Source organism: Crocodylus siamensis, chromosome 13, assembly GCF_052110815.1.
Source record: "Crocodylus siamensis isolate JL-2025a chromosome 13, ASM5211081v1, whole genome shotgun sequence".
Classification (NCBI taxonomy): domain Eukaryota; kingdom Metazoa; phylum Chordata; order Crocodylia; family Crocodylidae; genus Crocodylus; species Crocodylus siamensis.
The window spans coordinates 30,834,442-30,859,574 of record NC_143407.1 but is presented as its reverse complement, the minus strand read 5'-3'; the positions used below and the strand labels follow the sequence as shown (position 1 = coordinate 30,859,574).

The following is a 25,133-nucleotide window of genomic DNA, read 5'->3' as shown; positions in this document are numbered from 1 at the left end:
GAAAATTGCTTTGCTCTACCCAGAACAAACAAAGCTGCTCTGATATTTCCAAAGGGAATATTTTCAGAAGTTTTAGTTCATGGGGAATTTGGAATTTTCATTCAGATTTACAAACTTTTAAACTGCCTGAACTCCCTTGGTAATTGGCCTTAGTTTTGACCAATTCCAATGAGCACTTCCTATGGACTTCCACTGGATGACTAGGGCATAAAAATATTGATGTGCGTTTGCAGAATCAGGACCTAAGTGCTGTGATTTATTTATTACACACATTCATATTCTCACATCAGCTAGGAGTCCTAGTCATAAACCAGGACACTATACCAGCACCAGATCATTATGCCATAATCAATGTGAGCAGGATGAGAGAGATCATTAGTCATGTTAGTTTGATGTCAGGTAGAAGGATTTGGCAACCTATGGCCCACAGGCTGGATCTGGCCTCTGGAGCCATTGGAGCTGGCCCATGGATGTGGGGCTTTGGTATGATTCGGTGGCTCTCCCCCTGCCACCGTGGAGACAAGCAGTGGCGGCAGCTGGGTCCTTGCACCTGCCCACCTCTGACAAAGCATGGGTCATTCCAGTCTGCAGCCAGAAAAAGTTGCCTACCCCTGCCTTAGAGACTAACTGGGTCAGCAAGGAATGAGGGTCTAGGTTATTGCCCACAAAAACTTACACCTTTGAACCAGTTACAGCAGCATGCATTTTATATAGCCATACAGCCAGTGAGTGACAGATATTTACTTGGTGAGTGAGGCTGGGAAAATCCAACCTACTACAGTTAAAGTTACTCCAGACCCAATGTGCAGCTTCCCACTTCAGTGAATCGTAGCTAAGAACAACGTGGCTATTCATTTTGACACAAAGGGCCTTCAGGGATAATCATAGACGCTGTGCTACAAAAATGACTGCTCAGCCCAAGAAGTCCATTTCTTTTCCTCTAACTAGCCTTGGGCTACAAAAACTATTTTATGCAGTTTGCCGATGGGCAGAGTTTTTTATAGTTTCCTTTTAACCCAGAAACCTTTACAAATTGTGTCTTTCAAGTTAATTATCACAAACCTCCCAAATATCAAGTAGCTGGGGAGATAAAGTGGGGAGAGGGAAAGGAAAAAAAATCGCAATTCCTTTGTTTCATTTTGTCTAAAAATGGGCTGAAATGGTTAATCGTTGTCCTAGATTTTTCTTTTAATCTTCCTTCAAGTTGACTCTAATCCTTCCCACTTGCACACCAAACGAGACTCTGCTACATTTCTAAATCCAAGCACTTGCCATGATTTTGAGGTCTCTGCACGTTTGTGTCTCTGTATAAATAATGGAGAACAAACTGTCATTTCTGGAAGGCATGCACTACTCTCAGCTTTCCCACTGGAAATGGGTATGGACCATGTTATTTTTCTGAAGCTAAAATGAAAGGGCTGGAGTCTCAGGGATATTTCAAATCTAATACTGCAGCAAAGTACCCTGCTTTGGGATGAGACACTGGTCCCCCTGACCTTGAGTGCATCTGATCCTGAGGGTTATAGTACCTTCAGAGAAGATGTACCGTAGATACAGTAGAAGCTTTGGTCGCATCCAGACAAGTGCAGACATTTGATTTCCCAGGGACAAGAAGCAGCGGGACACTTTGTGCGGCTGCTTGTCCCGCGGGAACACCCGTGCCACGTGCCCTCTGGTGTGTGGTAGGTTACCCCGGGTACAGAAGGGGAGGCTGGGGCCAGCAACTGTGCTGGCCCCAGAAGCCTTACTTGGGGTCCTGTGGACAGGGGATGCTGTAGCTGAGGTGCTCCTGGAGCTGGAAGCCTGGCAGGCAGCTGGAGCATGGCTCTGGCAGGCCAGGCTCTAGTTTTGGGTGGTGTGCACTGCAGCTATGTGTGCTGTCCTCCTTTTTTTCTGCGTAGGTTTTTTTGACCCTGCACTGCAGGAAACACCTGAATGTGCTGTGCATGGCATTGCAGATGGGTCTGCAGCACCACATACTGTATGGCTGCAGTTGTCTGGATGTGGCCTTTGAGTGCTAGATTCAGGAGGAATACTGTTTTCTAAAAGACTGCTGGCCTCTATAAAGGCTGAAGGTTCAGGCCCTGTCTTTGTTAGTGGATCTTCTAAATTAGTCCCTTTGGGTCTGCATCAGTTTGTAAATCAGACTTCCCATCAGGGGAAAACGATTGATAGCCTGGCATGGGGGTGGGAGAGCACTGTGCTTTGCAGGGGGTACATACTGAGTTGAGCAGGGGTGAACTCAGGTCTTTTCATTTGCAAGGCACTGGGGGAGAAGGCAAATGCATGACAGAAACAATGCACTTGGTACAGAACCCATGGGAAGGAGAATTAGCAGCTCTGCTCAGACTTTCAGGACTCGGCTCCTCCTCAGTTCCTTTTGTGCAACAGAATGAGAGCATCTGACAGGGCAGGTGCAGCTGCAGAGCGCTCTGGCAAGCACCCACATTTTATTTACATGCATGATTTGAGTTTGTTAAGCAGCATTTTCTTTAAACCCAACTCGCAGTCCCTCTCCCTCTAGTACTAACCTTCCCTGTGCACTCATGGATTGGTAAGATAATCCATGAGACAGAGAGAGGGCAAGGCAAAGAAAGCAAGTCTCCCTGCCTCTTACTGTACCAGACTGTGGCAGCTTTCCTCAGCCTTCACTCCTGCAAAATCTCCCAGTGTAGCTTAAGGAGGCTTTGACCAATGAAGGGCCCATGACTGTGCCTCCCTGATTCACTGCCCACAATACAGAGAATTCAAGTTCAAATGCATCAGTACCATTTAAGGGCCTCATGTGTTTCAAAGCCTTGAAGTCCTTCCTTGCAAGTTCCTCTCCTTTTATTTGGCATCTCTTATTTAATTGTAAAGCAGTATAAACAATAACCCATCAGGTCTCTGGGTTTGGCAGTAACTTAATAGCAGGGTTAAACAGGGGAACAGTTCTCTGGTAGGGGGAAGGACTAGATGGCCTAACAATATAAACTCCACTTTAGCTCGTGACCTTCTACTTTGTGAATTTATGCTTTTTGCTGCCTTCAGAGTAACCTGCATTGACTAAGCTGCCTATAAATTACAGTGCAAAATTACCTGCTTGCTAAATTCAACCATATCTTCTGGCTAATTTGGGAAGCTCGGACTAGTTCCTTCTCTTGGCTATGTCAAAGAGAAATGAACACCCTTTCGCTTGTTAGTGCTGATCTTTACCAGTGGCACTGAATTTCAAAGGGAAAGACCTTAGAGCTACTAAATGATTAATTGCAACTTGCCTGCTATAAGCAGCTACTGATGAGACAGCTTATTGCATGCTGCTGTTTTTTGAGACAGCCTAGCTTGTAAATCGGGGATCTGTTCAAACCCAGAATTTAACCTCCAACTTGTCAGCGCTATGCTTTATTCCTAGGGAGGCGAATGGCTGCTTCACTTGGCTATGTGTGTGAAGAGGGTAGAGTGAGTCCAGGTGGTAGAGAGACTGTGCTAAACTGATAGCTTTGTTAAAGTGACAGTGAAAGTATAGTTCCAGGTTAGAGACTGACTTAAGACACTGGGCCTGACAGGGAGAGAAAAAAACCCTATGTAAAGCAAATGAATTGAAGACAGAGGGTGGGATTTGTCAAGGAGTTGGAAGGCCCCTTTGAAAACCCAAGCTAGACAGCAGCAAAAAGCCAAGCTTGAGTAAGAACTTTGGTTAACTGGGCTCTCCAGAAATGCACAATAAAAAGAGGTGGAGAAAAGGTCTGCAAAATTACAGAAAACAAGGCTTTCATTTATTGTCATACCAGGAAGAACTTAAATAACAGACAGTCCAGATTTTAGTTTTGATCGCAGTACTGCATGCGGATACCAGTTAACTATTTTTATATATGTGGTCTTCATCATTCATCTTGGCTGATGGCTTAGGGCTTGCTTTTTTTACAGCCATCTAATCAGCTGACTTCCCATTCACCCAAAGCCCTACCCACCCCAAGATTTTGAATCTATAGGAACATTTCAGATGACTGGGTCTGTCTCATGTTTAAAAAGAACTGAGGCAGATTTGGACTGATTGAATCCTAACTTCACTATGGGAGTTGTGGTGACCTGAGCTTCACTTCTGTGGTTTACACAATGATAACTAATGAGAACTACTTGCACTTTTTAGCATCTTTTTTCTGAGCGTCTCAAAACATTTGCTAAAAGTGGTTCACAGGTGAGGAAACTGAGGCACAGTAAAATGAGGTGGCTTGTCCAATATTACATGGTGTGTGCATTTCAGAACTGAGAATTAAGTTTTATCTTGCTGGGATCCTATGATCCCTGCTGACTTCCTGCCCCTGGGACAGGGGGCTGGACTCAGTGATCCTCCGGGGTCCCTTCCAGCCCAAGTGTCTTTGAAATCTATGAAAGTTCAGGGTTGATGTTTCCCAAAGTGGTTAGTGATTTTTAGACCTCAATCCAAAACACCTGAGTAGTAGGCAGGCTGATTTTCAGATGGTGCTGAGTACCTGCCCTCTGGAAAGCAGGTCCCTTTAACATGGTTGTAACTGGGACCCAAACTGGACCCAAATGGTCCATAAGCTAATGCCTCAGGCTGGCACCTTTTGCTGTAATTCTTGGCCCATCCCTCCTGCGCCAGCATCACCAGCACCGCCCCTCCTTCTTTTGTTCAGTAGCGTTAGCAGAGCGTGCTGATTACTGCCATAAGATTTGAGCTCATCTTCCAGGAACAGGAGCGAGATTGGGAGAAAAATAAAAGAGTCAGAATGATCCCATTTCTATTCCTGCTGCATTTATGCACACAAATGAAAATGGGAGTGGGAGAGAAGCCAATTTTTCTCTATAAGAAGCAAGATTTGTTCCAATACATGATTCACGCTATAGGGTTGCTAACATCATTTATCTCCCTGGTACTGTAAATATTGGATTGAGGGTTTTTCGGGCCAGCTTTTGAACTGACCCAGGGAATGTGGTTTGTCTAATATAGCTTATTGGTTGTATTTTATATTTAGGAAAGTTGCACCTTTTTTATCCCATTGACAGTATCTGAAACAGAATTTTGGAATTCTTCCATTCCTCTTTCTTCCCAATGGCAAGCTAACTCTGTTTGGTAAAGCACTTCCCATGAATTTCCCTGTGACCACTGTGGAGGCTGTTAACCGGTTATAATTTATGACTTGCTGCCAAATATTCATTAGGCTTTCTTTAACTGACTGTTTAACTTTGTTTCCAGGCCAGAAATTGTGGACTTAGCCATGAACTTAACTTCCTTTCCAAATTTTTAACCGTCAAAGCAGAGTGAAGGTGACACTGGCAAGATTAAGGGTCCAAAATGGATCATGCCTTGGTGTACCTGAAATTTGTCATTGGCTAATAGTTGTTATCATTATCTAGGACAAGTCACAGACTGAGGTTTCCTGCGGAAGGCTCTCCATAGATTTATGGGTGCCAGGGAAGGCTTCTGGGGAGAGAAGCTGTTCTTTAAGCTGCAGTGTATTTGACAGATTGTACAGTACCTCACAGGAGGTATTTTTCCTTGATGTGTCATCATTGGTAACTCTGGTGCAACATTTCATCAATAGCAGAATGAAAAGCTCTTTTGGGTGAAAGTGCTGCTGAGACAATGATTTCTTTCTAAGAGGGAGAAAGGCGCATTATCAGAAACGACAAGCCAATAGCGTAATTGATTGCGAGGGAGGAATCCATACCATACCTTACACTTGGGAGCTATTTAGCAATTGCCACCCACGTCATAGAGTCTGCTGGAATCTGGAACATAGTAAGTTAAGACTAAGGCTGGTCTCAGTGGGGTTTCTGGGTAGTGGGATACCAAAATGTGGTTGGTTCTAGGACAGACAGGAGGTTATATGATTCTCTACTGAAGGGTAAAGGCGTCATTCAGGTATTGTGTCCAGTTCAGCCTAGGATAGTCATGACCAAAAGCTGTCCCCCTCATATGTCATATCAATGGTCTGTGCAACATAAGACACTTATGTTTCAGACTGGTTCTTCATCACTCAAACCACTACAACAAATGGTTCCCCTTCTTGGAATTTCATCTGGAGTTAAACAGACCCTGGGCTCATTCAGGACAAAGCTGAAGTCCTGGTGAAGCATGTAGAAGCTGACAATGCTGCCATCTCTGCTGTATGTGATTTACAGATGAAGTGAGCTTCATGCTGGGTTGGCATGTAGGCAAGGGAGAAACACAGATCTTCATGGGGCGCATCTACATGAGACACTTTACTTGAGATTAGAACAAATTACTGCGCAGTAAGCATCACTGTCTACACGTGCAGATGCTTACTGTGCAGTAATCTGCTCTAATCACAAGTAAATTTGCTACCTGTAAATACAAGTAGCAAATTTACTTGGGAGTAATTACTGCACAGTATGGCACATGTAGTCGGCTGACTGGGAGTAAATGTGCTCCTGGTCAGCTGAGCAGCAGGAGGTGGGAGATTGCTCCCTGCCCCTGGGAGCTGTCTGCTGCAGGGGCGGGTTTTGCCACTGGACCCTGGACAGGGACAACATTCCTATGCCCCAGCAGCAGGGAGATCCTAGCTCCGGCTCTACATTTGCAGAGTGGGAGCTTGGAGATGATTGTTCCTAGCCCCAGCTCCACGATCTGGAGTGGGGGCTGGGAGATTCTTATCTGGAAGAGGAATGGGGCAGGGGCTGGGAGCTCGCTGCTGCTAGGGCAGCAGGCTCTGGTGGTGATGCCTACCTTGGCAGCAGGCAACTCCCAGGGGCAGGGAGCAATGGCCTAGCCCCTGCCAGGAGACAGCTGTTTCCTGGCCCCCTGCTCCCTGCCAGTGCCTGGGCTACCATCCAGGGGGAGTCTAGAGCTCCCCCTGGCTGCTGAAGGCAGCTGGTGCAGGGGCAGTGGGTGTGGAAGCGGGAGCAGATTTGCTGCTCATGGCACTTCCCCACCCATGCAATGCCTGCCTGGGGTGGGTTTACTGTAGAGTAAATTACGCAGTAAACCCACCACGGAGCATTTGCACATGTAGTCATGCCCATAGATACATTTATATAGACGAGTAGGGCACTCAGACAGTAAGGAGATGGATACAATGCAGAAACCTGGACAAACAGATACCAGTGGTATAACAGTCTTTGGAATAGGTCTTTGTCTGCCAGAGATCAGCATAGCTGTACTGAATCCAGTGGAACTGTCCTGATTTACATGGGACTGGGTCTAGATGGGATCTCTGGGTCACTGAAGTCACCCTTCTTGGGCAGGTCACCACTTCATAGTTACGTTCATATCCTTATCAGATTCCATCTTAAAACTAATTAGGTTATGCTAGCCCAAAATGAGGCTCTATCAGGGAATCTGATAGTAGAAATGGTTGGAAGGAAATGATCCTTACATCCAAATATGGGATTGTTTAAGCCAAAGGGTGTTTCCAAATATCCCAGCCTGATATTTTCATGTGTGCTCTATTTCCTCTCTAGAAGTGCCATTTTTAGTTCTATTAAAAACCAGAACAGCAAAAGTATGATTATGGGCATGTCTTTGTTTCCTGGAATCCACTTACAGAGGAGGTGGAAGAAAATAAGTAATTAGTCATTTGTGAATTACTGAAGCAGGATACTGTAGAATTAGAATGAATTTTGGCAGTGGGAAGGAGGCAAGTGAATCATTCATTCGAAGCTAAAAAGCATATCTTGCAGATGATATGAGAATTTAAAACCAGTTCTTTCATCTTCCAGTCTCTCAAAAACTCCAGGTTCGCCTGAGGTTGTCAATGGGTCCCAAACTTGCCCATGCTAAAAATGAAGTCCCACCATTCCTAGCTTGTCCCCAGCTCTGAAAAGGGTGTGCAGTTTTTCTGGCTCTGGATTGAACCCTGAGGTATACTTGCTAAATATTATGATTTGAGAGCCTAGACATTTTTTATTTTCTCTTCATTGCTCAAAGAGAAGTTGTGGGCAGGAGCAGTAATTGCTGGCTGATATGCTTTGGCCTGTTTTATGCAGCAGGTCATATGTAGATGAGCACAGTGGCTCCTGAAAAGGTATGAATCTCTAATATTCTTAGAAAAATAGGTTTTTTTCCCTTTTCAAAAAAGCTGTTGTGAGGAAATGGGTGTATTGGGAAGGGGTTGGGGATGCTAGTTGCGAGATTTCTTATTTGAAGGGAGGCAATGTGGACTGGTGGCTAGTGTGGTAAACTGGCACTAGGGCAGCTTGGGTCCAATTCCTGACTCTATCACTTGCCTGCTGCATAGCCTTGGGCATGGCACTGCATTACTCTGTGCCTCAGTTTCCCCACCTATAAAAAGAGAATATCCTGTCATCTCTTAGGTAAAATGTTGTGCAGTCTCCTGCTGAAGAGTGCTGTATAAGAGCAAGACAGTTGTTTTTAAGATGAATCGTTAATTATAGTTTACATCTTTGCCTGCTATTTAAAATCTAGCCCTCGCTTTGCACCATTTGCACAACTGAATGCTTAAATCCTAGGTAACAGAGACTCTGAATCTTGTGGAAAGGGTGGGAGGCTGCTTTGCAGCAGGCAGCAAGAACTGCAGCTTGTACTGCGATGTCGTGTTAAAAATTTATGCCAAGAAAAGATAATCAGAGAGGCGAGGTGGGGTGGGGAGAACTCTTGTATTTATGTGGCTGTCTTCAGAACCCATCCAGCAAGATGGGCAGAAAGCGACCCAAGCAGGCTGCCAATGGTGTGTGTTAACCACCTGCTTCAGAGACTGGTATGGGGGTTGGGGAATTGATTGTACATTGCCTCATTGCAAAAAATAAAACACGACGACATTTCTTGCAGTTCTGAAGTAGACTTTGGTATGATCTCACCCCTGTTGTTATCAATGGAGCTCAGCTGGTTCCCTGTCCTTAGGCTACTGGCGCACTGGAGAAACGATGAACTATTTTTATATCTTAATCAATAATCGAGAGACAAGATACCTTTGAAGGCACAGATCACTGCAGGAAGTGGCAGTATCATCTCTCTAGTTAATGCTTTTTCAGAGACCAGTGAATTACTACTCAGTGCGCAACTAATGCAGTAAAGCTAATGCAAGATATAACGATAATGATGAACATGGGGTGGCAACTGAACACTGGGAAAGCTAATCCTCTTTCAAGAAGTGCCTTGTAATCTAGTGCAGAATTAAAACACAAAGATGGGTTTTTAATGATGGATTATAAGCACAAGCCCCTGTTTTATTTTGGATGCCGTCAGTAGACTGCCAGAATAAAAATTGGCCAGGCTTTCTACCATGTGTCACAGCTAAAATAGCATTTGATCTTCCATCTTGAGATAAATGGTTCCTACTGGATATTATTCAGCTGGATTCAGTCAGTTCACGGCACACCCTGGTTAGGATTTGATGAGCCTCTTTGTAAAAGGGAAACTGAGCCAACAGTGCAAGTGTTCGGGATTCAGGGTGTGCAGCACCTAGCTAAATCTGTGTGTGTATGGAAAAAGTTGTTCACCCAGGAGATCTAAGAGTTTATGCAGCACAGTTGCTCTGACTTTCTAGACTCACAAAATAACACAGACAGGTAGGCCCCAGTTACAGAGATCTAGCCTCCTCTTTTGGGGTCTAAAACATATAGTGAGAGCCACTGGAAGGCTTACATGATATAAAGGAATACAGTCTAATTCCTACAGACTATAATGTGTGTCATATGTCAGAGTGTGCAGTGCTTTGATGTCCATGTTATCTGTTTGACGGGAAAGTGCAGGGAGGTGTCCCTACGCAAGGGTAGCCATGACCTTAAGAGCTCACCTGAGCAATGCTTCTGCAGTCGAAGGATCTCCAGGTGCAGGTCATGCAGCAGCTCCATCTGTTCCTTCTTCAGGAAGGCGATGTGTCGCTGCACGCTCTGGATCTGATGCTCCAGGGACACAGTCTCCATTGCAACAAAATTAACAGTCCAAGCCTGGAGGGAGAAGATGGTTCATGATCAGACATTCAGCCATGTGCTGTACTTGTGAGTCAACAGCTGAAGTGAGGATTATCCCTGCAGCCTTTGCAGGAGACAGTTATGAAGGGAGTCTAATGATGCTTGAGAAAGACTGAGTTTCAGGTGCTCTTAATTTCTCTTTCCCACTCCATCAGTTGAATATACTTTAAATCCCTTTATCTTGATAGACCCCCCCGCAAGGCTCTATACTTGCAAGTAACGTGGAGAAGACATAAATGTAGAATCAGAAAGTAAGAAAGTAAGTTCTATATGTTTCAGCCTGATCTAGATGGGAAGGGCACAGACAAGACACCTGAGGGGAGAGTGGATTGAGACAAAGGGCATGTCTACATGTGCATTAACACATTTTAGTTTACACGCATTAAATCTAGTACCTCCATTGTGAGGTACTAGGAAAATGCGCTTTAGCCTGTCGTAATGTGTACTAACTAGACAGCATGGTTTTTAAGTGATGCTGGATGCGCATTAGCTTATTTTAATGCATATGAACTAAATAGCACTGTTTTTTCAGTAACGCTTTAATACTCATTAAAATAGGATAATGCACATTAAAGAGCATGTGTAGACATGTCCAGTCTGGAGGAAGGCTGACATTGGAGGCTGGCAAAGGATTTGGGGATAGTGGAAAGGAGCTTGGAAGTTGGGAGGAAGGCTGGGACTAAGGGATTGAAAGGTTGGAACTCGCTGGGGAGGGAAACCAGGAGTCAGGGAGGGAAGGGAGTAGAAGCTAATTGATGTAAGGAGATGAGGAATGGATGAGGAGCCAGAGTGAGCAGATTGGGACTGGTTGAGCTGCGGGGCTGAGGGGGATGGGAGGGAAATGAATGCGACAAAAAGCCAGGGAACAGGGGAGACTGGAACTAGCATGGAAAAGAGAGGTTGAGACAGAGCAAGGAGGGAACACAGAGACTGGCTGAAGAGCCTGGGAAGGGAGACTGGGACTGGAGCCAGTGCATCTGGGGAACTGTGTCTGAAGGGTGTGGGGAGAACCAGTTCAGAAGAGAAGCAGGATGAACTTCATGGGCAAAGATGCTGGGACATAAGAAGCTGGAACATATATATTAGCGGCAGAGACAGGTAATGGCTGCCCAAGGAGAGAGAGCACAGAAAAGGTTGAGGGACTGGCTCCAGTTGAAAGGGAGACTGGGACTGGAACTGGACATCAGAAAGGGGAGACATGCTGGGCAAAAAGACTGGAGGAGGATGAGAAGCTTGGGGAGTGGAGATTGGGAATGGGACAAAGAGACATTGATAGTGAAGAGATAGGAGCGAAGTAGGAACTGGCTGGAGGAGAGGGGCAGAGAGGTCTGTAATGGGGTCATCTGGACTTTTAAGGGTCTCTAGTTGCTTAACAGAAAGCACCTAGGCTGGAGTTGAGAGGAGTGGGTGGTCCACAGGGTGCTCTCTTAAGAGAAGGGGAAGCAATTAAGCACTTTCCTGGGGTGGGAGCAAGGGTGAGAGCATTGGTGGCGAGGAACATGAGATCAGCAGATGGGGAGCAGCAGTGACAGCAGGCTGAGACAGAGATTACAGCGGTGTTTCACGTGACCAAGGGGGGAGCAAAGACAGGTGTTGTCATTCGATGCCAGAGATGGAATCTGACCCTTCCCCTGTCGAGGAGCAATGCAAACCCAGGGAAACTTGGGGGGTTTGGCGTGTTTTTTTGGATGTGGCTTCAGTGATTCTTCCCCTGAAGGCAGGGAGGTCGGTATGTGATCTGGCTGCATGACCAAGTCTAGACCGTCGGAGCTCCATGGAAGAGACTAAAGTGGGGAGAGTGCAATGTAAGGGTGCTCGGGAGGAGATGCTCCAGGTTGCCGAGTCAACTACAAAGCCAAGCTTATGGGTGTTTTTGGTTTGTTTTTTTTGGGGGGGGGAGGGAAGAGTCCATGCCAATTTGACCATAATACCCATCAGAGCTTGGCATGCAATCCAGGGTTTTCCTAAGGCTGGGGCCTAAGGGGAGGCAGCATTTATCAAGGTACAGCAGTGGCAAGAGCTAAGATTGGGAAACAATCACCTGATAGAGGCCAAGGTAACACCAAGGCTAGGGACATTTAAAACTAGACTGGGCAGAGCACTTGAATCAGGACCTGACACATGGGCAGACTAAAACCTTGGCAGAACGCATGGGCAGTGCCCCTGCTTTTTCAGAAGCGGCTGTGAGTTCTCTAATGACCCTGGATAGTTAGGCCATTGCTTTTACTTGAAGAAAGACTTATCTGGAAGTCCAGTGGTGCCTCATACCACAACAGGACATTGTTTCAGGCCCGACTGACTCTGAGGTCAAGTATCTCCTGAATATCCCTCATCATTTCATGCATTTCCCTTGGAGATATCCTGTTAGTCTGCTGCTTTACCCTTGGTTCGCTTTCTCAGCAAAAAATGCTGTCTTCCTCATACATCTTTCAGCCGTGCTTGAAAGCAGACAGACATTCTGGGGCCACGTTCATTACTGAGTGGAATTACTTCTGGGAGAGATTAACTCCGGAGCGGACTTAAACCAGAGATGAATATGGCTGTTGTTCAGAAAGCTGCATAGTCTGAATCAGTAGCTGCAGCAAAAGATCTAATGCATGAAAAATACAATATGCTGAGTCTAACCCAGCCAGTGTTATGTGGCAAGGAGATTCGTGTTGTCTTATAGAGGAAGAAACATCTTCGCTGGTAATTCACACAACAGACAAGTGGTGATGTCAGTCCTGCTTCATGGAGGCTGAGTCCCTTGAGGTTATGGAGTTCATCACTACATGTTAATTGGTTCTGTAATGCAGCTGCATTAGCTCGCCTACCTGTGCTACTGCACAGCGGAGATAAAAATAAACCTTCGAAAGAATCCTTAATCCTGGGAAATACCATTTCTGACGGATGTGGCAACCATTATTATTCTATGCATAGAACCCAGAGGGTGGGAGAAACAATATATTTTATCTGTGGCAAACCACTGGGATGGTTTGGAAGATTTTTGCTGGCGAGGATACGAAGGCTGTTGCTGCATCTTTCTGTCACTGAGAAGTTATTTCCATTTCCTTATTCATCTACATCTGCCTTTTTTTTTTTTTTTTGCCATAATGATTTAAAAGCGAAACAAATGCCTGGGATCATTTACAGAATGAGAATGTCTTATTGTGTACATTTTAATCCAATTCCCCCTTCCTAAATCAAATACAAATGCATTTAAACTTGATTCCAAAGATTACCAATAGCATCAGAAACCTTGACAATCCCTCCCCCGCCCCAGGCCTCCCATCAGTTTAATGCTTTCTTGCTGCTAATAAACGAACCACCTGTGAAAGTCCTAAAAACAGGTCTTCCATGCTGTTAATATTTTACAGAAGAAAATCAGGCTCCAAAGCTAAATTAATGTACTCACCTGTAGAACTGTTATTGTGATCATCAGCACAGGCACTGATGACTAGGTAGGCACTGGAGTGGACTTGTCTAGAACTAACAGTTTGCTGCTGCACAGCGCTTTCCCCCCAAGGATCTCATTGCACTTTACGCACTTCATTAATGCAGCTATGCAATACCCCATGAGATCGGCAAGTAATTTTATCTCCAGTTTACAGGAAACTCAGCCACAGGGAGCTAAAGTGCATCTAAGCTCATAGAGCTGGGAAGAGAACCCAGGAGTCCTGAGAACCAGACCACTGCTCTAGCCATTAGACCGTCTCAACCTAAGTGCAGGACAGTTTGCTTTATTAAGGTTTCCTTTCTGAGGGGGGATGGCTGGGGCCTTATCAACCCTTGGTAAGCCTATCCAGGCATTTGGATAGCATGATATATATTTGCAGATAGCCAAACAGACAGTGGGGAAGGTTGGTTGATCCTGGGAGAGGGTAATGGACACAGCTTCCTTGCATCCCCAAACTGTCTGGAGCTGAAGGATCCACAGAGGAAGGACTCTCTCCATCCATCTGGGCTCCAGGGTACCCTTTGGCTTCCTTAAGGGGATGCCCCAGCAGCAAGGATCCTTCTGCTCTTTATTTGCTTGTCCTTTTCAGGGGTGCAGCATTCACAGTGCAAACATCAATGGTCCTCTTTTGGAGAGTGGGCTGAGCTTTAGCTGTGATGACTGTCATCTTGGTTAATGCATTAGGGGTTAAACTAGGGAACTGCAGAAATAAGAGCATAAGCTGCTACAATTTGAACTAAATAGTCATGGCTCAGTGTCTGGGAGCTGGACTAGGCTCATATTCTCTAAGGAGCTCTGATGTACACACCCATGTTTGAGTTACCTGTGCTGCACAGAGAGGCTGGTTCCCTTCCTTTGAGATCCGTCCCTTAGAACGGAGCAGCCCCAGGCGCTGTGTTAATTTTGAGGGCCAGCTGGGTTTTTTTGGAAAGAGAAGGCCTCCTCTTTAGCACCAGTTCCATTGTTTGTGGATCCCAGAGCAGTTCTACTCCTTTTAACAATGTTTTCCCTCCAGGAGTGTCCCTGTAGTAACTGTTTGGCTGGTTTACACCAGCTGGAATCTGCGTTGCCAGTAGGTTTATTAAAGACACTACCAAAATGCAGGCCATCTTCATGAACAAAACTGCCAAGAAGCCTTCCAAGCAGTGAGGATTTCAGTCTGAGATTGTCCAAATTACTTAGTATTGCTTAAGCCCGCTCACTGAAAAATTTCCCCTTGACTCCAGCAGGAACAGACTTAGATACTAGTGCTGAGTGCTATTGAAAGTCAGCGCTTTTATCCATTGTTATTTTGACGACTGATGGAAGCTTGCATTGGTTTAGGAAGGACTGAAACAAGTGAGAGGGACTGAAATGAGTAGACCTAATCGGTGACACTGCAAATGTGTTGGCAAGTTGCTTAATGCCAGGAGCAGCAATTAGCCATCATGTAAATAAATAAGTGCATAAAGACAATGTTCCCTCCGACTTCTGTCCTGCTTGCGGGATCAGACAGGAATTACTCACTGTTCTGGTTCAATAATAGGAAAACTAGGCTTTCAGTTCTGATCACATTCATTCTATTTAAATACATAGGGTTATTCTAGATATAACTCCAGGTTGCTAAGATTAGAATCTAGCTTTGGGGCTGTGCAGGAATCTGGGTAAAGCCAAAAATAATGGGATGTGGATATCTCTGAATACAGATGACTATCTTGGCATTTGTGGTTGCTTTTCATTAGCTCCTGACATGCCCCTGGGAATCATTTATGGAAGCAAAATAAGAATTTAAGCTGTTTCTTCCATCTAAGACATGAACTACTGTGAGCAGACCAGATTGTGCACCCTGTAAACAGCTCAGAACTGCACTCAAACCCTGTGAGATGTGTAACCATAAACAACCATATTCTTTTCAATATAAGCCATACTTCTAAAAACCTATTCATTAAAACATTTTTAGACATTTTGTCTAAGAATGGCCTATGTCTGGAATTGCAAGTAAAGGAAAAAAAGGTAACAAAAGATCTGTGTACCACAGAAGCTGTATCTTTGTAAGCAGGTCTTTATCAAATCCTTTGTTTTTTTCTGAAACTGAGTGTTGGGAAATTTGAGTGCATCTTAAATTCCAGGACATCTTATATTGGAAGGAATATGGTATGCAAAAGGCTTGACTGTCATTAAAGTTCGCTTTAAACTGTTCTGAGACGTATAGTTTACCCTCACATCTGGTCTAGGCTAGTATAAAGTGATTTTAGTGTAAATGAGATGCAGGCCTGAATAGTGCTTTGCCTATTTATCCGTGCACATCTAGACCAAAGGTCCAGATGCTCCATGTAGAGGGGTCATGCCCTGGTGGTTATACAGTCCTTTACATTCTGACAAATTTTAAAGCTATAAGAAAAAAAATCCAGCTCTGTATTCAGTTTCTCAGTCATTTCTATTTTAGTTCTCCTTATTCTGTCTACTTAAGTACCTCCCTTTTAGCATACTTAGTCTAAAAAAAAAAAGAGCAGGTGTATTTTTGCCCCATTCAGCATTCGCACAGAGACTAACAAATAACCAAGCTCTGACTTGTCTAATAATTTACTACTGACACATTAACGAAAATAGTGAGCAAAGCTCAAAGCCCTATACAGTAATGACATGCAACAATTTCAGCTGAGCTGGCATTTCTCCTTTGTTTGCAACCTCAAAGATAGCATTCAGTAAGATTTTGTTAAAGAGGTGGGTATTTATGTGCAGTAGCTAAGAAAGCCATTTTTTTAGTGGTTTCTGTGATATAAAATTGGCTTGCCCATAAATTCCCAGAACTTTCTTATTGTCCAAGCAGGATGAGACACTGCAAAAACAAATCATGTTGCAACAAAGAGCCAAAGTCTCTTCTCTATTTTGATATAAATTCAGACTAATTCCACTGCCTCTGGATTTATAGCAGTGCAACAAGAAGACATATATTAAGCTTTGCAACCCTTTTTCAAGCAAATTTGTGGGAACAGTATCTCTGGACTCGTAAAAAACTAGGTGGGACAAAGCACTTCTACTCAAGTGTTTCATAGTTTCATAGTAGTTAGGGGTCAAAAGGGACCTAAATTGATCTTCAAGTCTGACCCCCCTGCCACTGGCTGGAGCACACACTGGGATCACAAGACCCCAGACAGACGTTCATCCAACCTCTTTTTGAATTTACCCAAGATAGGAGCAAGGACCACCTCCCTAGGAAGTTGTTTCCAGATCCTAGCCACCCTAACAGTGAAATAGTGCCTCCAATCTCGAACCTGAACCTATTCTCCAGCAGCTTCTGGCCACTGTTCGTTGTCACCCCAGGTGCTGCTGGGGGGGAATAGGGCCCTTCCTATTTGCTGCTGATCTCCCCTAATGAGTTTGTAGGCAGCCACCAAATCCCCCCTCAGCCTCCGCTTGCTGAGGAAGAACAGGTTCGGGTCCCTCAGCCCCTCCTCATAGGGCCTGCCCTGTTGCCCTTCAACCAAGCAGGTGGCCCTCCTCTGAACCCTCTCAAGGCAGGCCACAAACTTCTTAAAGTGCGGTGCCCAGAACTGGACTCAGTACCCCAATTGTGGCCTGACCGATGTCGTGTAGAGGGGGAGTATCACCTCTCTGGACCAGCTTGCAATGCATCTTTGGATGCACGACAAGGTGCTGTTGGCTTTGCTGGCTGTGGTCTGGCATTGGCGGCTCATGTTCATCTTGGAGTCGATAATGACTCCAAGATCCCTTTCCATCTCTGTGCTGTCAAGCGGGGAGCTCCCCAGCTTGTATGTATGCTATGGATTCCTTCTCCCCAGGTGCAGCACCCTGCATTTATCTACATTGAACCCCATCCTGTTACCATCTGCCCACTTCTGTAGTCTCTCTAAATCTAATTGCAGCCTCTCTCTCCCTTCAAGCGTGCTTACCTCTCTCCACATCTTGGTGTCATCGGCAGACTTGGACAATGTGTTTTCCACCCCCTCGTCCAAGTCGCTGATGAAGATGTTGAACAGTGTAGGCCCCAGGACCGAGCCCTGGGGGACCCCACTATTTACATCCTGCCAGGTCGAGTACGACCCATCCCCCACCACTCTTGTTTTCAACAACCACTGTTGTTTTCAATCATATTGTTTTGTCCAGCTGAAATATCTCTAGAGTCTATCAGAATTGCTTGAAAACTTTCCATTGAGCCATGCATGTGTATGTACACAGACACACACAGACACATATATACATATATACACACACACACAAACACACACACATACACACTGCTGAAAATGAACCTTTTATTAAAAGAAAACTGTCATTCTGCTTAATTTTTTTCTGAATATAATTTTTTTCCTTGATCAAAAGAGCTGAGAAAGCACAGTGTCTGGTAGTTCAAACACTGATTTTTCTTTTCCAGTAAAAAAAATGCATCTAATGTTTCTCAGCAAAAATTAGGAGTGGGAGAAGGGAGAGGTGGGGGGCGGCATGAAACGTAAGTGTTATGGTTTCTTTCAAAATGTTTCATGGGACATACTGGTAGTCACCATTTTCTGGCCAGCTTTAGCTTCTTGAGCTTTAGACTCCTACCATGTCCATTGAGCAAGGGTTCCCTGGCTGTACTGTGAGTGACTGGTTAGTGTGAGGCAGAGGTTTTGCTTTTATTTCTGGATATGAGTGACCGTTCTCGGCCTGGAAACTCCGTTAAAATGGGGAAGCAGCTTGGCCAAGTGGCTACAGCACTGGGCTGGTACACAGACATGGGTTCTGTTTTTGGCTTTGTTGCTGCCCTGCAAGGTGATGTTGGGCAAGTCATTTCCCCTCCCAGTACCTCAGTTTCCTGCTCTGTAAATGGGCATAATATGCTTTGAGATCTGAAGCCAAGGGGTCCAAAGCCATAGAAACATTTTAAAAGATGCCTTGTGTTCCTTTGACCAGTACAAGGGCTGACATAGTTCATACCCTGAGTTGGCAAGGCATTCTTCCAGCACAAATGAGATGCAAATGTCCAGCTCCTATCTGAGCATTTGAAAATCTTTTTCCTAAGTAAGTTGTTGACTTCGCTGGGACTCACTTGCTTAAAGAGCTTTTCAGAACCCAGGCCCTAGATCTGGATGTTTTCCTTCACACCTTTGTTCTAGAAGATTTAGGTAGCTGCCATGTCACCAAGGGACTTGAGAGTGATTTTTCCCATACACGTTAATGAGAATGAGAGCAGCGTGTCAGTGTAACAGGAGCTGAGCTCTGTTCGCAGGGACACCACGGCACAGTCGCGCTGCTGTCTCAGAGCAGACGGAACAGAAACCGGAGCTGGGAATGTTCTCTCGAGTCATCCTCCATGCTGGCTGGTAGGCAATGGCTCCTTCAGACTGCATGGAGACACAGTGACTAGGGATAGGGGATACCAGCATTGTCACCGTCAAGCTATCTGAGGGCTGCCAGTACACCACTTTGACAAGCCCTAAATCCACTCTTACATTTTTTTCCAATAGGTTCCATTTTTAAGAACTAAATCTGTATTCTCTGTATTTATTAAGCGTCTATATATTATGGGTAACAATGGCTAATAACATTTACCAAGATTGGAATCGAGTTTTGGCTTTCCAATAACATTCATAACCTAGTCAAGTGTTTATTGTATTATCAGAACCCTGGGACTGAATTACTGTCCATTCATTAACCTGCAGGGATTGCTGAAGAATTTATAAATCCTATTCTCAGTGATTGATAATTGGTTGATTTCTTTTCTCTTTTCCTTTGATGTGAAGTAGCAATTGCAATAATTCTTTGAGCGCTGGAGCAAAATGAACGCAGGTAAATGGTTGATTCACATGTTGTTTAACTGCTGTGCCATGTTTGTGAGATGACTTGTGAAACACTGGGAGCTTTCTATAGGTTATCTTGAAATATTCTTGTTGCAAAAACACTTTTTGTCAGTGCCTGACTAATGCTTATTGCTGTTGGTTGATTGATAATGCTTTACAGTTCAAGCCAATGATCTCAACGGTCCTTCTCTTGGGGGGTCTCAAAGTTCCTGTTTTATAGATAGAAAAGCTGAGTCACAGAGGTCCAATATTCTGAGATGCTGAGCACAAGCACCGACTACAGCTGAAGCGGTGAATACTTAGCAGCCATTGGTAATGAAAAACCATTGCAGTGCCCAGAAAGTAGGCAGGTAGAGAGGAAGGTCTCCTGCTTTACATACAGGATCCTTTTTCACAACCTCATTCTTAGTTTAAAGCAGTGGGGGCCAGTCTTTCTGGCAGACGTGCTACAAGGCAAGCCCCATGCCCTCCTGAGTGCCACTATGATCCCCTTCCTGTTGGTCTGCTTTCTGCTCCCTGCTCTCTGTTGCTGTGTTCCCTGTTTTCTTATGCAGTCTGCCATGTGCCACACAGAGGCTGTCAGTGCCACTTGTGGTGCATGTATGGTGGGTTGGTCAACCCTGGTTTAAAGCATCTCCATCACTTAAGTCTATAAACTGAGGCTGGCTGGCTGTTTGAATGCTCTCACTATTGTACTCAAATCATTCATTCTTCCTGAGATCATTAGATTCTTCTTGAAATCACACCTGGAAACACAACACATTTATGTTTTCCCTGTGTAAGTTATACTGGGATCCAGGGCAGACAGGCCTGCTTGCAGCTGGCATTACAAGAATAGTTCACAGATAAGTGAAGAAGGACCAGATAATAGCTTGTTTGCCTATAGCAAACTGCTACCCTGCAACACAATGGGCTTAGGACCCTAACACCAGCACAGCTTTACTGCCAGATTTTCCTGGGGTAATTCTACACTGGATTCAAGGTAACTGCACCTGAACAGTGGTTTACATTGTCTGTCTGCTCCTTGTTTCCACTGATGACACTATCCAAGCCCATTACTATCAAAGCTACTTTCAATAAAGCAAGAAAAGAAGGACTCTGAGGGAGCTACCTTTTGGCCATTTTCTTAGGTGCAGCTTCAAATGGATTCATATTCTTATTTAGTTTCCACTGACAAGTCTTTGACTCATTCAAGGCAAGAACCATCACAGTAGTGCATCAGCTGTTGCTCAGGGCAATAAAGTCCAAATGGAAATAAACAGAAACCTCAGGGAACTTTTACCTTTACAGACTGCTAGTCACAATGTATGGGATGTTACACCAGAATAAATACATTCACTTCTATGGAGATAAACGGCACTTTCTGTACAGTGGTATCCGTCCATCCCAGGTATTTGGTAGACATTACCATAGTATCTGGGCATCTTGCCATCTTTGATGCAAGGTATTTATCCTCAAACACCTTGGTGAGGTAAGGATGCGCTATTGGCTTCATTGGATAGAAGAGGAACTGAGGCACAGAGAGGTTAAATGACCTGCCTAAGGACACAGAGCAAGTCTGCGGCTGAATGGAGAAAGGAATGCAACTTCTATGCCAGTGTCTTGATCACTGAAGACATCTTCGCTGTGTCCTCTGCAAGCATATGGTTTGCTGGCTCCAGCTCGTGTGACAATTAAGTCAATCTCCCTACCTTCTGTGCCCTCTGCCTCATAACCACAGTTCTTTCCCCCTCTGCTCACACTTCAGGGATAATGTGCATATTCTACTGGTCACATGGTTATCAAGCTATCTGCTTAATGAGAACCCATTTGTTTTCTGGGCTGTTTCTAACCGTGATTGACAGGATAGTTAAATCTGGGAAGTGAAAAGGACTGTCATGCTTTTCAGTTCTATGGGGCCTATTGGGACTGCTAGTGTTTGTCCAGATGCAGGATAAATTAATCAAAATCTAGTTCAAGCTAAAGAAACCTGGTTAGATCATTATCGCAGCTGCAAATTCAACACCTCACTTGAGGCCTAAATCCCTCCTGCTAAGTAAGACCTTTCTGTCCAAGTTCAGGGAGGTGCTGTTTAATATACCAAGAGTGGTAGACATGGAGTATGTCTACACAATGAAATGAAGGTGTGACTGCAGCCCATGCTAACCCACCCCTGCTTGCTTAATCTTGCTAGCACAAAATAGCAGCACTGAAGGGGCCTTTAGAAATTGTTAGTGGCCAGAGCACATACCTTAAGGTCTCTGGAGGCCTGTACTCTGGTTGCTGGTTTGTACTAAAGCTGATGCCACCATGTTTTTACCAACAATGTACTGCTGGCACATGCTAAAATCATACTCTGATTGACATATTTCCTTTCACTCTGTTAGACATGTTGTTGGATCTTTGATGATTGGAAAAATGGTACTTTTAGCATCTTTCTTTTGTGCCTACAACTCTTTCCTTTTATTCCATGTTGCTCACTTTTAGGAGATGGGTATCCGGAACCCACGTCCTAAAATATTTTAGTAGTATAAGAGTGATGTTGCATCTGTGATGGTCCAGAAGTTATATGAAAGCAAGGATTTCTTAGGGTGATAGATTTTATTGGACCAGCTCTGTAGTTAAGATAGAGTTAGACAAGCTTTCAAATGTGAGGCTGATGAAGAATGCCTTGCATTTGAAAGCTTGTATAACTTTATCTCAAACCATACTTGGTCCAATAGAAGATATCACCTTAAGCAGTCCTAAAGTATTTCAGGATCTCAAGATTCATATAGATTCATAGCGAGAGTTTCAGATATGCCTAAACAGATTAACTGTCCAGTTCCTTTAGAAACCAGTGGGAGCTGCCTAGGCACTTCAAGGGGTTTTACAGAGCACTGACCTGCATTGTTAAATATGAATGCCCTGCTGAAAATCTGGTCCTCAAATCCCATAGAAAGTGAAGAGAAGTTGGGTGCCTCACCCCTTCAGACTCCTATGAAATTCTCCATCTTGCTATCTGAGTAGAAGCCAAGGTCATATGATAGATTTTTCAAGTAATATATTACCCTGAAATGTCTGCACTCTCAGATAGGGAATGTGGAAATGGGTTTCTGGAAACATATTGTACTGTGTTGGGTTTTTTTTAGGAGAAAGTGAATTTCCATCCCTCTGTTGTCAGCTAAACAGTTCCTCATTCGTGAAATTCACCCCCAATTTGAAAGCTTAAATGATGCCTGTGGTCAATGCTGGCTATTTCTTCTTAAGGAGCTTGAAGAGTCTCTGTCTCTTCATTCTGTATTGATAAAGTCCAAGGTGTCCATTCTACCTGGTACCTGAACCCATACAACTGAACTCAGTGGGAATTTTGCATAGACTTCAGTAGTCTCAAGATAAGGTCCTTACAACAGAGGTTTTACTCATCAACACATTAAAAAATGGCCCCTTGCATACATGGACTCATGTGCCCTTTCCTTTTTGTAACACTTTACAGTCCTTCTTGTCTCAGGATGGTGGTTCAAACTTTCAGAAGACATTTAAACACTGAGGGAAAACCCTTCTGCTATCATGGATTCTGGGTTGCTGGTCTCAGGTATCATTTCAAAATACATCTAACTGAGACGCCCACGTCCCATTTCTACAAATGACTCAGGCATCTGGGTTCCTAAGTCTCACTGACTTTCAGTTAAACTTGAACTCCTAAGTTACTGAGACACTGTTGAAAGCAGTCTTCCTAGAGGGTCCATGTAGGGTGTGAGACCTGTGATTCATTCCCTAGTATCTCCCCTGGTTGACTTTGGGCAAGGCACTTAGGGCTAGTCTTTAAAGGTATTTGGGTGCCTAAATATCTTTAAAAAATATTTTGAAGCCTTCTTCTATAAAATGGAGGTAGGCTTAACTGATAAAGTACAAAATATATGCTGTAGTTTTGGGGGTGCTGAGCTCAAGTAGTTCATACTAGAATGTGCATATGTGTATGCATGTATGTGCACATGCATGCGTGTGTGTGTGTGTGCATGCACAACCCTCCTGACAATAAAACTGTGCACTTAGGTGCAAGAACACCAACCTCAGGCCCCTTGGCTTAAACATTTTGGTCCAAAGATTTCCGTACTTTAATTGATCATTAGAGGGGGCTGCACTTTTTTTATCTTTGAGAACAGGTTCTGTTGTAAAGTCAGCTTCTTTGAAATGCCAGCTTCTTACCAGGTAAATAATAGATGAAGTGAAAGGTCACTGTCGTGTCTTCTGTATACACAGAAAGAGGAATGTGGGTCTCAGCGTATATTGATTGTACTGTAAGGGAAGAACAGAAATCTGGAACCACTGGGTGAACCTGCTCTGAGGAGTGGAGGGGCGTGGTAGCAAGAGGTGGAACCTCCCACTTCAAATTGGATTGTGATCCATACTTAGCTCATCCGGGCAACAGTTAAATCCATTTGCTATAGCATGGCCTAAGCAAAATGACTTTGATCTCCTTCCAGGTTCCACTGGACAAGTAAAGCCACTTTGTCATTAATCTAAGGCCCTTTGTTGCAATCTGGCAGCTTCAAAGGGGTTCTGAATGAATGTAATTCACTCCCAATCTAGAGCCCCGCTGTGCTTCCAGGGTAGGTACAAAGGAACAGCGTCAGTGTGACTGTGGCGTGTAGTATCCGCATTACCAGTAATTAATACAGATATTAATAGGAAGCACTTTGCCACTTTCAAAGCTCTGGGCAGAAAGGTGTCTCGGCTGGCACTAATGACTGTTCCTGTTGGCAGGCTCAGCAGAGGGATTTTCTGGGCATGCAGGATGAGCACTGATCTTGGCTTGGAGCGGATCCTTCCTCGACAGCGCTGAGGGCCATTCTGAGAGGCCAAGAGGTACGTGGAGGAAGTGTGCTACTCGCCTCCCTGACCTGGTTGCCTGCCCAGGGAGCTCCTCCTGGGCATGTTCCTTTGATAAGTAAAGGACTTCAGTCTGGCAGGTTCTACCTGCACTAAGAATCAAACCATTGTAATAGAAGCAAGGGGTGTCTTGGCCTTGTGTTACAGCCCTCTACAGAGATGTTGGAGATCTGTAAACCCTGCCCTACCATACATTAACAACTGGTGCCTCTCAATACTGGGGGAGGGCACCATAGCGGTGAACGGGGACCGCCCATAGCCACCGGCGTTGGTGTTGATGAGTGGGGAATGCCCACATCTGCCAACATCGGTGTTGTCGTTGGTGAACAGGGACCACCCGCAGCCACCGATGGTGGCGGTGGGGAGGGTGGTGGGTGGCGGGCAGTGACCATCCACAGAAGCTGGTGGCAGCTTCAGCAGCGACCAATCTCAAGGGGGGCATGTGCCCCCATGTGCTTCCCCTACACATTGTCTATGCTACGACAGACTCCTTGTGTGCCCCTGGGCCATCATTTAATCTCTCTGTGCCTCGCTCCCCCCGTCTGTAAAATGGAGGTAACCATAACTCCTGTCTCTCTTCCTTTCTCTCTCTCAGGGTTGGGACTGTCTTACTATATTAACGTGGAGCAACAAGCACAATAGGGGCCTAGTCTCACTTATAACTAAATACAGCAGCACCTGAAAGACCTAAATCACCCCATTTAGTTTCACTTATTTTGATAAGTAACGTAATTTAACCAGTGTTTCAGAAGCAGATGAAACAATCAAGTCAGATTTTAATTAACAGGTGAATGCTTTTCATTGCACAATCAGCTTGTCGAAGAATTTACTTCCAGGGTAGCATTGCCCTGAGAAGTGTGTGTGTATGTGAGTATGTACACGCACGCGCACACACATACACACACACGTATAGCATGCTAATGTGAAAACCATGCACACACACACACACATATATACATAGATATGTATAACGTGCTAATATGAAAACCAGAATCTTGGCCTAAAAAAAGGGAACGCTCCAGTGTCTGATTACACATTTCAAAATCACATGTATGATACATGCCTTGGCACTTGTCTGTGCATCCATGGGAAGAAGAACATAAAACTCAATCCATCACTATTCATATATAAAGTTTTCTTATAAAAGCCAGGCTTACAAGCTAGTAGCC

General features: G+C 44.6%; 1 protein-coding gene across 1 annotated transcript in view; it reads right to left on the bottom strand.

Moving 5' to 3' along the window:
• The window catches only part of CCDC92B (coiled-coil domain containing 92B), a 57,623-nt gene that overhangs the window by 30,474 nt on the left and 2,016 nt on the right, over positions 1–25,133 (bottom strand). The window contains exon 2 of the mRNA XM_090025876.1: positions 9,720–9,873. Coding sequence (XP_089882002.1) covers positions 9,720–9,873 — 154 coding nt within the window. The remainder of the gene's footprint in view (positions 1–9,719; positions 9,874–25,133) is intronic.